This window comes from Bufo gargarizans, chromosome 1 (assembly GCF_014858855.1).
Source record: "Bufo gargarizans isolate SCDJY-AF-19 chromosome 1, ASM1485885v1, whole genome shotgun sequence".
Taxonomy (NCBI): domain Eukaryota; kingdom Metazoa; phylum Chordata; class Amphibia; order Anura; family Bufonidae; genus Bufo; species Bufo gargarizans.
In genome coordinates this window covers 480,023,093-480,037,817 of record NC_058080.1, presented here as the reverse complement: position 1 = coordinate 480,037,817, position 14,725 = coordinate 480,023,093, and the positions used below count along the sequence as shown (strand labels likewise).

The 14,725-nt window shown below is 48.0% G+C and overlaps 1 protein-coding gene across 2 annotated transcripts in view; it reads left to right on the top strand.

The window, feature by feature from the left end:
• NAA35 (N-alpha-acetyltransferase 35, NatC auxiliary subunit) overlaps positions 1 to 14,104 on the top strand; it is a 56,171-nt gene extending 42,067 nt beyond the window's left edge. The window contains exons 22-24 of one of the 2 annotated variants that reach the window (XM_044273618.1): positions 8,937 to 9,017; positions 9,752 to 9,799; positions 13,822 to 14,104. In XM_044273618.1, coding sequence (XP_044129553.1) covers positions 8,937 to 9,017; positions 9,752 to 9,799; positions 13,822 to 13,881 — 189 coding nt within the window. In that variant the 3' untranslated portion in view covers positions 13,882 to 14,104. The remainder of the gene's footprint in view (positions 1 to 8,936; positions 9,018 to 9,751; positions 9,800 to 13,821) is intronic. The other variant, XM_044273622.1, reaches the window with a different exon arrangement.
• The last annotated feature ends 621 nt before the right edge of the window (positions 14,105 to 14,725 follow it).

The window sequence follows — 14,725 nt, the reverse complement described above, 5'->3', positions numbered from 1 at the left end:
CCATCGGGGGGCTGCAAAGGCACAGCAGCCCCCCGATCGGAGAGGGAGGGAGCTCCCTTTTACTGTTAACCTTTTCCATACAGCGGTCCGTACGGACCGCTGTATGGAAAGGGTTAAACGGCTGACATCGCATCAACGATGTCAGCCGTTTATACCAGGGTGCCAGCAATGTGCTGGCACCCTGGTATACCCACTGTACACCAACGATTATTCAATGGGAGGCGGGCGGGGGATCGCGATCCCGCCTGCCGCACCGCCCGCCTCCCGCAACGCCCCCACCGCCTGCGACACCCCCCCTGCACCACCCGCCGCCATCAAATCATGCAGGGGTGCAGGGGGGGTGTACTATATTGATTTTAGACACTCTCTAAAGTTTCTGATCCCCGCGGTCAGGGACCGCGGGGATCAGAAACTGCAAAAAGCGCAGCAAACCGCAGGTCTGAATTGACCTGCGGTTTGCTGCGATCGCCGACACGGGGGGGTCACATGACCCCCCCTGGCGTTTTAACAGGATGCCGGCTGAATGATTTCAGCCGGCATCCTGTTCAAATTAACCCCTGCGGCGCCGGAATGCCGATTTTAAAGTCAGGACGTACCGGTACGTCCTTGGTCCTTAAGGACTCGGGAAATAGGGCGTACCGGTACGTCCTATGTCCTTAAGGGGTTAAAGTCCTGGTTGCCATAGTAGGAGCGGGGGAGTATACTGACAGTCCGCGCGGCTCCCGGGGTGCTCCAGAGTGACGTCAGAGCGCCCCATGCGCATGGATGATGTGCCATGCGATCACGTGATCCATGCGCTTGGGGCGCCCTGACGTTCCCGTCGGAGCGCCCCCGGGAGCCGCACGGACGGTAAGTATACTGCTCCCCCGCTCCCCACTACACTTTACCATGGCTGCCAGGACTTTAGCGTCCCGGCAGCCATGGTAACCATTGAGAAAAAGCTAAACGTCGCATCCGGCAATGCGCCGAAACGACGTTTAGCTTAAGGTCGGATCCGGATCAATGCCTTTCAATGGGCATTAATTCCGGATCCGGCCTTGCGGCAAGTCTTCAGGATTTTTGGCCGGAGCAAAAAGCGCAGCATGCTGCGGTATTTTCTCCGGCCAAAAAACGTTCTGTTCCGGAACTGAAGACATCCTGATGCATCCTGAACAGATTTCACTCCATTCAGAATGCATTGGGATAAAACTGATCAGGAACTCTATGCCGGAAGAAAAGAACGCAGATGTGAAAGAGCCCTTAGTATTCAGGATTTATCGGCCAGTTGGTTAATCGTGTTTCTTGAAGAGGTTCTTTAAGACTGGAAACCAGTTGCCAGGGGTTCTGGCATGGTGTGAAAAAAAAAAATGCACCTGCTTCCGCCACTTACATTGCCACTTTACCAGGAGTGCAACGTATCCTCTACATGCACGCCACTGCTGCCAGCCGATCAGTGGCCTTAGTAGTGGTGATCTTGGACACATGTTGTTCCTGCACAGGTCATCACTGAGGCCATTATTTGAACTTAAAGGGGTTGTCCGGGTTCAGAGCTGAACCCGGACATACCCTTATTTTCACCCCGGCAGCCCTCCTGAGCCTGGCATCGGAGCATCTCATGCTCCGATGCGCTCCCGTGCCCTGCGCTAGATCGCGCAGGGCACAGGCTCTTGTGTTTACAATAACAGTAACTTCCGCCCAGCAGTGTGTTCGGTGACGTCACCGGCTCTGAGGGGCGGGCTTTAGCTCTGCCCTAGCCGTTTTACTGGCTAGGGCAGAGCCAAATCCCGCCCATCAGTGCCGGTGACGTCACCGGGGTTCCTGTCAGCCCCATAGAGAGCCCCGGTACGTCACCGGAACTCAGAAAAATGCCTTTGCCCTGCGCGATTTAGCGCAGGGCAAAGGAGAGCATCGGAGCATGAACTGCTCCGATGCTCATGTCAGGGAGGCTGCCGGGGTGAAAATGGAGGGATGTCCAGGTTCAGCTCTGAACCTGGACAACCCCTTTAAAGAGGATGTGTCACTGCTCCTGACATGCCTTTTTTTAATAGCTTCATGCATTCCCTATATAATAACAATTCTGGAACATCTATTCTTATGGCTTTATGCTGTGCCATTTCTTTATTATTTCAACTAGAATTTATAAATTAATTTCTAGAAGTCTGCAGTAAGGGTACAGAGGGGTGTTAACCAGTTTGGGGTGGGGGGTCCTTGCACAGTCTCACTCTATCCAGTTCATGCTGCCATTTTCAGACTGTGCAGGTCCACCTTCCCCCCCAACTTGTTGACACCCCTCTGTACCCTTACTGCAGACTGCTAGCAATTAATTCATAACTTCTAGTAGAAATAATAAAGGAATGGCGGAACATACAGACATAAGAATAGCTGCTCCAGAATTGTTATTACATGGGGAATGTGTTAAGCTATTAAAACAGGCATGTCAGGAGAGACAGGTTCTTTTTAAAATTTTAACCCTTTTAAAATACTCTCCTGAATTGGATAGGTCAAATCATTCAAACACGAGCTGGCCCTTTGGAGTTTCTTACTTTAAAACAATAGCAACTGGCAAAAAGACAATCAAATAATAAGACGTTTTACTCTTCTGAAACCCCATAAGGTGATATAACACAAACTACTTACACGCAAAACTGGTAACATACAATTTAAAGCTGGAATCAAAAATGCTAGAGATGGGTCCAGAAGGAAAGACAAGTACATTGCTGTGAAAAAGTATTTGGCCCTCACCCAATTTCCAATAAGTTTTCTCATGAATGGCATTGGGGGACACAGAACCATGGGTATATGCCTAGCTGACACTAGAAAGGAAAAGTGTTTTCTCCACCCAGATGGGCTATACCCTCTGCACAGACACTAAACTAACCAGTTTTAGTCTAGTGTCCGTAGGAGGCAGACATGACCTGCTCTGTTTTTATTGCAGGTCTTCCTGCTTTTTTATGTTCCCTTTCTTTATTTTTTTTATTTTATTTTTCTTTCTCAGGCCTCTGCCTGCTGCAGGATGGGGCTTCATCGTGGACTCCACTTTAGAAGCACCCCCTGCGGGCGCATACTATTGTACGTCCACACTTGTGGGGGGGCCTTTTTCTTCTCTCTCAGGCTCCCTGGCCACCCATACCTCTCCCCGGCCTTCCCTTCTACTTTAGTCCACGGCTTTTGCCCGGACTAGACTGCATCTTTTATGGCCTGTCCTCGGGTCCCAGGTGCACCTTTTGCCCCGTCACTTCCTTTGAGGAGCCCCCACCTGTTCTTTCTTTGCTGGAGGGCCCTGCGGTTCCTACCTGCCGGCGCCTTTTCCGGTGGCTTCATTAATCGAGGCCCTGGCTTTTTCCTTGCCTAGGCCATATCTTCTGCTCTCCCTCTTGCTGGCTGGAATTTTTTCTTGCCCCTTCCTCGGCTCTTGGACGGGGGGTCTCCTCCCCTCTTATCCCAGTCAAGCATGGACTTTTGCCTGTGGGCAGAGTTTGCTCTTAGCTTCTGCTTCTGGGCCTCCATCTTGTCAGCACTCGTGGATCTCTCCTGCAGCCTCTTTTCTTGAGAAGACTCCCATTTCCCGCCCCCCCCCTCGAGTCGCCACGTATTTTATGTGTGCCCGTTGCAATAAAAAGTTGCCATGCGGTCAGCCTGACCCTGTCTGTGCGCAGTGCCTTGTCCCCAGGCCCTCTCAGGATGCCCTGTCCACCCCTCCTGTGTCGGTCCCAATGAATGGGCCTCTCTTCCCTGTCCCAAGCCATAGGGAACCTTGCCCGACTCTCACAATCCATGGTGGAGTTGCTGGACTGCTTGCCTACCCAACTTGCGCCGCCTCTGCCCCTCCCAGGGACTCCTCCGCGGACGGGTCACGCTCATGTTCAGACACCAGGTCCCGCAAATGACCTCGGGTTGTCACAACTATGTCCCACTCCTCCTCGGATCACTCCCAGGGCAGGTCTGAGGCTGGCGACGACTCCTCCCCTGCCGCACCTTCCGCCTCCTCGAGGGACAATTCTTACTTAGATTCCTGATCGGAGCAGAGCACTTCCCTGTCTGCGACCATGCAGGATCTTATCAGGGCAGTTAGGTACACTCTCCACGTGCAGGAAGACCCCTCCTCCTTGGCTCAGGAATCCGTATCCTTCGCCGCTCTAGGCGCTCCGCTTTGGATTTCCCTAACCATGCAGATCTTGATGCACTCCTGGCCAAGGAGTGGCGTCACCCGGATAGGCGTCTTCAGCCTGCCAAGAGTTCTGACGTCCTCTTTCCTTAGGAGTCCATTGCTATGTGGTCCCTCCTCAGGTAGATCCACAGGTGGCCTGTCTTGCTAAGGCCACCACACTTCCTTTGGCCGACGCTGATTCCTTGTCTGATCCGTCGGACAAGAAGATAGATTCCTTGTCCAAGTCTGCATTCGTGGCAGCAGTCATAGGCGGCAAAGGCCTGTGTGGTCTGGGCCAAACAGCTGGTTCGGTCCTTACCCCGGATTCTACTCAGGGGGAGCGCCATCGCCTTGCCTTTCATCTTTTCCAGACATCCCTGTATCTTTGTGATGTTTCTCTGGAATTGGCCAGCCACACTAGCAGGGTGGCCACTAACTCCTGTGGCCATCCGCTGCACGGCCCGGCTTCGTGCCTGGGCGGCAGATGCCGCCTCCAAAAAGGTGCTCATATCACTCCCCTTCCTGGGTGGTAGGCTTTTTAGAAAGCGTTTGGAGGAACTTATTGCTGAGGCCATGGGTGGGAAAAGTTTTATCTCCTGACCCAGAACCGCTGCCGCCGTCCTATGTCTGCATCGCGATCACAGCGTTTTCGCTCTTTTTGGGATTCCTCCTCCCATCAGGACAAAAAGACTATTCGTCTTTCTTTCAAGGCCAGGCCCTCCTGCCGCACCCGCCCTAAGGCTGGGTTCACACCTGAGCGTATTCGATAAGCACTTTTTACAGGCGTTTTTGAGGTGTATTTTGGGGCGTTTTTGTATTTTGAAAACGCGCGTAGTACGCTCGTTTGTATGATTAACCACAGAGGCATCCAATGAAAAACTGCCACAATACGCCCCAAAGAAGCTCCTGTACTTCTTGGTGCGTAGGGCGTTTTACAGCGCATTTGTACGCACTGTAAAACGTTCAGGTGAGAACCATGCCCATAGGGAAACATTGGTCTTTGCCTGTTGAGCGTTTTACAGCGCGTAGGAACGCGCTGTAAAACGCTCTGATGTGAACCTAGCCTAAGCCTTCAAAACCCCAGTCTGCAAAGCCATCATCTGCATGACTGTTTTCCCCCGCTCGAGTCGCCCCTCGAGTTGGGGTCGTTTGTTTTCTTTTCAGGATCACTGGAGCGCAAGCGTGGATGACGCCTGGGTCCTGGAGGTAGATTCCTCCGGATACAAAATAGAATTCTCCGCTCTTCCTACAAGTCGGTTCTTTCAATCATCGACGCCTAGGTCCCCCTCCCATGTGGCCGCTTTTTTTTCAGGCCATTCATTCCCTTCACGCACGTGGAGTGATTGTTCCTGTCTTTTTGCCCCATTCTGGATTTGGAGACGCTCAATTATTTTGTCTGTATCCGTCACTTTCGTATGAAGTCCCTCAGGTCGCTGATTGCTTCCCTTGAGGTGGACGAGTTTCTGTTGTCTATCGACATCGGGGATGCTTATCTGCATGTCCCCATAGCCCTGTCTTATCAGAGGTACCTTCCCTTTGCAGTAGGTTCTCTACATTTATAACTCATAGCATTGCCCTTCGGCCTGGCGTCTGCCCCGAGGGTCTTTACAAAGGTGTGGGTTCCCCTCGTTGCACTTCTCGGTGCCAGAGGAGTTGCAGTAATACCCTACCTGGACGATCTTCTGGTGAAGGCTTCGTCCCGGGAGGACAACCTGTCCGTGCTATCCCAGTTCGGGTGGCTAGTGATCCACTTGTTCCCAGCCACAGAATGGATTTCCTAGGCATGGTCTTCCCCAGGACAAGGTAGTGGCTCGTCTTCACGAGCCGTCTCCTCTGTCCATCATGGCTTGTATGCGTGTTCTGGGCCGGATGGTTGCCGCCTTCGAGGCAATTTCTTATGCCCAATTCCACACCCGGTTCCTTCAGCTCTCAATTTTTTCCTGGTGGAACAAGTCTCCGTTGGGCCTCGAGCGCCCGATCTGCCTTCCACCTCAGGTCCACCGGGACTTGCGTTGGTGGATGAACCCCTGAACAGTCTCCCTCGGCAGATCCTTCCTCTCTTCCCCTTCTCTCCCCCCCCCCCCCCCCCATATGGCAGGTGATCTCCACTGATGCCAGCCTGACAGGTTGGGGGTGCAGTCTTTGGGTCTCTCACAGCCCAGGGTCAGTGTTCGATACGGGAGAGCTTCCTGCAGATCAATATCCTGGACCTCAGGGCCATTTACCTAGCTCTCTCCTGTTGGACTCATCTCCTCCGCGGTCATGCTGTCCGGATTCAGACGGACAACTCCACTGTGGTGGCTTATTTGAACCACCAGAGGGGACACCAGAAGTGTGGCGGTCCTGAAGGAAGCCATCCTGCAATGGGCAGAGGGACATGTTCACGCTCTCTCCACTGTCCACATCCCCGGAGTCGACAGTTGGGCAGCCGACTTCCTCAGTCACCAACGTCCCAACCCTGGCGAGTAGTCTCTCCATCCAAAGGTATTTCAACAGCTCTGCCAGCATTGGGGAATCCCAGACGTGGATCTTTTCGCCTCCCATCTGAATCACAAACTTCCACTTTACGTCTCCAGGTCTCGGGATCCTCAGGCTCTTGTGGTAGACGCCTTGGTGCTCCTGTGGTCCCAATTCGGTCTCTTGTATCTCTTACCTCCCCTTCAGCTTCTTCCTCGGGTACCCAAACGCTTTAAAATGGATCCGATCCCGGCAATATTGGTGGCTCCAGACTGGCCCCGCTGGGCGTGGTATGCAGATATCGTTTTCCCTGCTCTCCTCCCTCAAAGGCCAGATCTCGGCCTTGTCTGTTCTTTTCCAAAGGCCCTTGGCTTCTCGTTCCCAAGTGAAAACCTTCCTTCAGGGGGTGGGTCATCGCATCCCTCCCTTCTGCTCTCCAGTGGAACCATGGAATTTCAATCTTATCTTAGATGCCCTTCAGTCCTCTCCCTTCGAGCCCTTGAAGGAGAGCTCCCTTTCTTTACGTTTCTAGTCGCGATTACCTTCATTCACAGAGTCTCTGAGTTGGCGGCGCTCTCCTGTCGGTCTCCTTTTTGTTTTTTTTACCAGGACAAGGTTGCCCTGTGCCCAGTTCCCTCCTTTCTTCCACAATAATGAGGAGATTGTACTGCCTTCATTCTGTCCCAACCCCTCTCATCCCAGAGAGAGGTCTCTCCACTGTCTGAATGTGGTTCTGGGGCTCCAGCTGTATCTCCAGTTAATGAGTCCTTACGTCGTTCTGACTCGCTTTGTCGTCCCTGAGGGCTCACGGTAAGGGTTTACAAGCCTCCTAAGCCACTATCGCTCGTTGGATTCAATCGACTTTCAAGGAAGCCTATGTGACGGTGTCGTGATCCCCCTTTCTGGTTGACCGTTCACTCCACTAGGGCGGTCGGGGCATCCTGGGTGGTCCGGCATTTGGCCTCTGCTTCCCAGTTCTGCAAGGCTGCCATCTGGGCTTAAGTTCACACCTTCTCCAGGTTTTACCACATCCATTCCTTGGCCTCTGCTGATGCCAGTTTGGGTCTCAAGGTTCTGCAAGCGGCGGTACATTAGGTTTTTTGCATGTCTGTTTCTTCCCACCTTCGGGGACTGCTTTTGGACGTCCAATCGTGCTGTGTGTCCCCAATGCAATACACAAGAAAAATAGATTTTTGTACTTACTGTAAAATCTTTTTCTTGTTGGATGCATTGGGGGACACAGATCCCATCCTTGTTGTTTTTTCTTTGTTCAGGTTTACCGGGCTTCCCGAGACTCTTCGATATTGGTCCTCTTTTTGGTTTAGGACATGTTGGCTTCACTTTTCGCGCTGGATTTTGGTGCTTCTACTGCTTTAGTACCAACTGGTTAGTTTAGTGTCTGTGCAGAGGGTACAGCCCATCTGGGTGGAGCCAACACTTTTTCTTTCTAGTGGCAGCTGGGCATATACCCATGGTGCTGTGTCCCCAAATGCATCCAACGAGAAGGATTTTACGGTAAGTACAAAAATCCAGGTATTTTTTTCTAATTTGTCACATGTAAATATTTCTGATCATTCAACTGATTTTATTACAAGATCAAGAAAACCTGAGTAGGTTTTAACCCCTTGGTGACTTGCCATACATTTACGGCATGATGGCACCAGAGCAGCGTGGCATTGACTCGGGAGCTGACACTACACCATGCACTGCAGATTGTGGCTATGTTATACAGCTGACACCTGTGAACAGCGACTGGGATTGGAGCACTCTGATCTCAGAGATTCAACCATCGCAGCAAAAGAGCAGGTGTAATTGCAGCTCCTCCATCCCATTCACTTCAATGGGAAGGAACAGTCGGAAAGTAAAAGTTGATCGTCAAACACCCGCTGATGTGATATTGATGTCCTATCCTGAGGGTATGTCATAAGTATAGGAAACCAGCCAACCCCTTTAATGGTCTATATTAGTGTTGAGCGAAGTGAGCTTCGGATGCTTCATCCAAAGTCGCTTCATTCAAAACTTTGGAAAAATACAGTACGGAGATCCTTCTGTACAGTATTTAAAATGTATGGGCTCCAATGAGCTGAAGTACGTTATTAGCAAAGTTACGCAAAACTTTGTTGAATAACTTCGGTTGTTGATTTTGTTAAGTGGAAAACCACTTTAAAACTTGAAACCGTAATCAGCTTCTTTTCCGACTAGTACTTTGCTGAGCACCAGTCTGTATATGATTTTCAAGGTTGTATGGATTTGGCCATAAAGGTGTGACATTAGTGCCAAAGAAATGTTACGTAAGCTAATACAGAGACACTATATAGTGGTACTAACACAATTTACATTAATCTTCCTTTAGGTCAATGAGATTTTGAAGGTATCTAAAAACAACATAGTAGTAATGAAATTGCTTGCTGGAGGACATAAAAAGGACTCAAAGGTAATCTTGGAGAAGCTTCATATTCAATTTTTTTAAGTGGTGTCCTTCACTATTGAGAATTGTGACAAATTCATCATCTAAGTTGGTTTATGTGCGTTCCATTTTAGTAATTAAATGTGTGTTCTCAGCCCTCTCCATGAGCCTGAACAGAGTACCTCTCTGGCAGCCATCCATGCATTAGTCATTTAATGGCTGCCATTTAATACCACATTTCACTGGAAGCTGGCGTGAAAATAACGGGCTAGCTGGGGCTTCCTCTGGAAAATCAGTTGGATTCACAGAGATTATCACAGGGACTTCAAACTTCTGAGAAAACTACTTTAATTTGTTGGGCAGATCTAGCAATAGTAACTGGGATCGGAGACTGCGTAGCATTTTATCCTGTCCGTTTAGGTTATTTTGCACATTAGAAATTCTGCAGACTGAACTGTTTGGCTTTTCTCACTCGTGTCATTGGGGGATACAGAAGACACTAAACAGAAAATGTTACCTCCTCCTATCAGCTATGCCCCTCCTGCAGACATTGAGCTAATTGGTTTTCGCTTAGTGTCCCTAGGAGTTGGACATCCCTGGGCTTGCTCTGCCTTTATTTTAGTTTTTGGTTTTTTTTTCTTCCCTTTCCCAGCGGGGAGGGTGAACATTGATGGCCTCCCTCATCATTTCACCTTTCTCCAAGAAGACAAATTAGAATTAATTCAGAAATACTCATTCTATTTTCATCCTCTTCCCTTCAGCTCCCCCATGGGCCCAGCAGAGAGCAGCAGTTGTGGCAGTTTACACTGGTAGGTGGATCGAACACGAAGAAATGGTGACCCTGTGGCTGGCTGCAACAGGGAAGCCCAGTGACTTATCAATCTTTAACCCTTTAGTGACCACCCATATGCCTTTTCATGGCGGTCACTAAGGGGCCTTAGGCTAGGCCTTTTCACATCAACTCGGTCTAAGCGGAGAGTGAGGGCTCGGCTCTTGAGAGCCGTGCTCCTGCTCGAACAGCTCGGACCGGCAAGAGTAGCGATCCGGGCTGTTTAACCCCTTACATGCCATGGACAATGATGCCCACTGCATGTAACCAGTGACAGAACTGCTAATTTATTCTTAGTCGACACAGAAAATCTTAATAACAAGCGCTCAAAAAGTGTTATTTACCACAAAATGATACCAATAAGAACTAAAAGTTGTCCTGCAGAAATCAAGCCCTCAGACCTCTCCATAGAAAGAAAAATAAAAAAAGGCATGGGTCTTGGGATGTGGCAATGCAACAAGATTCTCTTTTTTAATTTTTATTGTATTAGGCATCACTGTAATAATGCTGACCCAGAGAATAAAGATATTATGTTATTTATGCCGAAAAATGAACGCTGCAAAATTTATAATTAAAAACTCATCCCATCTCCCTCCCAGAAAGAGTTTAACCTTTTTTTTTTTTTTTTTTTTAAATCAGAAGGTTGTTTACCCCAAAATGGAACCATTAAAAACTACAATTTGCCCCGCAAAAAACAAGCCCTCATACAGCTACATAGACAGGAAAGTAAAAAAGTTATAGCTCTTGGAAGGCGGGGATGAAAACCGCTTGTTCAGTAAGACCCAAAACAGGCTGGTCACTAAGGGGTTACCAGCCCCTCCATTCTGGTGTACTGCATTGTTTCCTTCATAAGTGGGACATTGGCACTAACAATTTATGCTCTCTCAGCTTCAGCATTGCTCTTTTTGGGGGGGATTTTGTGTAATTGCCCTGACATTTGGCTGTAGCAGACATACCTATTCACTTCACATGCTGCGAGTCGCCTACATTACTCCCACTCGCCACTAGTAGCTGATTTTTTTTTTTGCTGAGACACAACACCCTTCCACAAGACGAGTAGATGCACTCACCCCAAATAACATTTCTGTCTACTTGACCAGTATCAATGTTCCTTGAGTAAGTGTACTACGCAGGTTATCGAGTGCCTGTGCTGACGCTATTTTTTTCTAGTACCTTTTGTTTTGTGGCGATGGGCATCCACATCATACTTGTTTATCGGAGCCATTCTCTGGCTGCTGTTCGGAGCCAGTCTCTGGCTGCTGTCTGACCACTTGTGCATTCCTCTGACGAGCACATACTCCCCTTCAAAGTCTATAGGCAGCATCTCTACCTACTGCTAAGGCTACATGCACACGACAGTGAAAAAAAAATGAACTTTTTTTCCTTACTGATGCCTTTCTCAGAAACGGACTTTAAAAACTGACCCATTTGTACGGGGGACAGTCTGTCGGTGAAAAACAGACAAGATAGAACTTGCTCTATTTTTTTCTATTATGTCTGTTTTTCACTGACAGTCAAAAAAAACTGCTGTGTGAATAACTCCATAGACTACCATTGGTCTTAAAACGGACGTGTGATGGCTGTTAAAAAAATGTACATCACATGTCCGTTTTTCACTGTCGTGTGCATGTAGCCCAGGCATTTTTCTCTTCTGCTTACTGTTAGGTCTGCCCAGTCCAGGCAGTTTTTCTGTTGAATGTGAGGTGGCTACTTTCCTCTCTTGTTACAGTATTTACCACATGGCTCTGTGTGCATCTGCCATTGTCCATTGCCATTCTCCTTATGGAGCTCTGCTGTTTTTTCTTGCTCTTATTTTCTTAGCAGCTGTGGACGCTGCGGTTTTTACCTACAAATATGCCTCCGTTATCTCTAGATATTCCTGGCAAACGTATGTGATCGCTCTCTCGTGTTACAGGCTGCTCTGTTCTTTCGCAGTGCAGTTGCTCTATTTGCTCGGCCTGACCAAGGCCAGTCATGATATTGTCTTGGGTCCAGCATCACTCAGTCATCTTTTTTTCTCCGGGGACTGATATTGGTGTGGCTACATTCTGATGATGCAATCCTCTTGACCACATGATTGATGGGGATGTTCTTCATCCCCGAAGGCATTAATTTTTCCTACTAGGCTATTCCCTATGTTCTTATGGTTTTTCAGTCAGTACTACTGATTTGTTCCCGTTGTTTGTTTTTGTTTTTTATCTTCCTTGACGGTCACTTATCTTTCCCTTGATGACAGACTATGACATTTTTTCCTTTTACAGTTTGGCCTACCAATGTTTTCATAATCTATCTGAGGCCATTCCAAGGCAGGTCTGCTGCCATCTGCTCAATTGATTCCTTCCAGATTTACTGAGTTTTTCTTACGTTAAAATATCTCTTCCTCTTTCTTTTTTGGCCACCCCTACTTTTTTTGTCTCCATCGGAGTAGAGATCTGCCACAACAGCAGTTCTGCAGTCCTTTATATCCGGGTGTACATTCACAGAAATCTTTTTAATTCGGTCTCTTTCCAATCCAGTATTTCATGGAGTGGCTTTCCTTGGTTTCTTTCTGCCTTGCTCCATTGCAAGCTGCCTACTGCCAGTCTTCACAAACTTTTTTCTCCTCCCATATTGTCACAGTTGACTCCAGGCTCTCGTCCTCTACTATTGGTTACTTCCTACATATTCTGGCCTTCTCTGTCTCCTCTCGCCAACATTTTCTGTTGTCTTCTGTCGTCTGACTTGTTTTCAGACTCCTCCTTCCTGTGGATATTCTGTGCTGCTATCCACATCTTCTGAAGTCTCCCAAGTCCTTTGGCTTCATTTAGCTGGGCTCTTCTCTTTATGCCCAGCTCGGCACACTAAGCTCTCTTACTGGCTGGCCTTCCTGTTTCATGCTCTGCTTTTCCTAGTCTGGGGTTCCTGTGCATCCTTCTCCCTCTCCATGTGAGACTTGGTCATTTGTTCCCTCCCCGTGGTACTGCTCTTCAACATCCCATGGGCTTCTGTGTCCCCCAATGATCCAAGCGAGAAAATAGTTTTTTTTTGTGCTTGCTTGTAAAAATCCTTTTTTCGCTGAGTTCCTTGGGGGACACAGATCCCACCCAGTAATTACAGTGCTGGTTCTTCTGGATTGGTCCTGCCTGTTCTTGGTTCTGACCCATCTCCAGCTCTTTCTTACTATTGGTTTCTGATAGCTTTTCCTGGCTGCTCCTATTGCTTTTGTACAAAATGATTAGCTCAGTGCAGGAGGGGTATAGCTGAGAGGAGGAGCTAGCACTTTTCAGCTTAGTGTCGCCTCCTAGTCCCATGGTCTTTTGTGTCTGCCAATGAACGCAGCGAGAAAAGGATTTTACAGGGAAGCTCAAAAAAGTAAAATACTATTTTGCCGGGAAGTATACTTGATAGGTCATCAGCATTTGATTGGTGGAGTTTCAACACCCTGGACCTGTGCCGATCAGCTGTTTGAGAAGACTAGGCAGTCCTTAAATGGGGCTGACTGCCCATAGACCATGTGGGTGATGGTCGTGATGTCACTAGTCTAGGGTAAGCAGCGAGAAGGGCCTTTTCAATGAGCTGGTCGGCATCGGTCTCGGGTGGCAGACCCCCACTGATCAGATCATCTGGACAGGTCACCAGTTTTAAATAGTCAGGTAACACCTAGCTGCAGAATTTTTATTTTATTTAAAAAAAAAAATAAAAAAAAAAAAAAAAAAAAACACTACAAAAACGTTTTAAAACATCACTTTCGCTACCCCCACATAACCTGTTCTTTTCTTATTTGCTTACTACCAGCCTGTAATATATCATTACTCAGATGATTAAAGAGCTGAATGTTTGTCAGGCAACTTTAGCTGTTTTTTTTTCCAGTAAAAGAATAAATTCTGCTCTTTCCTCATCTGAGTTATGTTGTATTACAGGTAAGGAAAGAACAGGTCATGTATGTGGGCGTAGTGGTGATTTGTTATCTTCTTCCTTTTTTATTTGTTGCGTTTACATAACATGTTCTCTCTTTTCATGCAGGTTCCCCCTGAATTTGATTTTTCTGCACACAAGTATTTCCCTGCTGTAAAACTGGTATAAATGATCAGCTAAAAGACTGTAAAGCATTTCACAAGAAGCGTGTTATGGTCTAATTAATGTGTGCTCAGTGCAGGACACACGTTAAACTAGGCTTTTTTCCATTTTATTTTTCCGTGCACTGGTTACTTTTATGTAAAGCCACAAGGTGGACAATCCTTTGTAAATTGGCTGTGTGGGATCTTGTGTTATAACAAATGTTTTTCCATTAAATATTTAAAACATCCAGAGTGTCTTCATTCCTCATAATAAGTTCAGAATGAACTACTGCACTTCTAAGTCTCATGATGCCTTTGAGGCAAACAGTGTTAAACTTAATTTATCTTCCAATGATTCCTTTAGACTAGGAACAAATCTGCATCCATCAATGTTTCATACTGGTTGCTGGGGTATGAAAGCATGAGCCAACATACGTACAGAGTAAGGCTACTTTCACACTAGCGTTTGGGTGTCCGCTTGTGAGCTCCGTTTGAAGGCTCTCATAAGCGGCCCAGAACGGATCCGTCCAGCACTAATGCATTCTGAGTGGACGCGGATCCGCTCAGAATGCATCAGTCTGGCAGCGTTCAGCCTCCGCTCCGCTCAGCAGGCGGACACCTGAACGCTGTTTGCAGCGTTCGGGTATCTGCCTGGCCGTGTGGAGGCGTGCGGATCCGTCCAGACTTACAATGTAAGTCAATGGGGACTGATCCGTTTGAAGATGACACACTATGGCTCAATCTTCAAACGGATCCGTCCCCCATTGACTTTCAATGTAAAAGTCTGGACTGATCCGTCTGCGGCTACTTTCACACTTAGAAATTTTTTTAACAATATAATGCAGACGGATCCGTTCTGAACGGAGCCA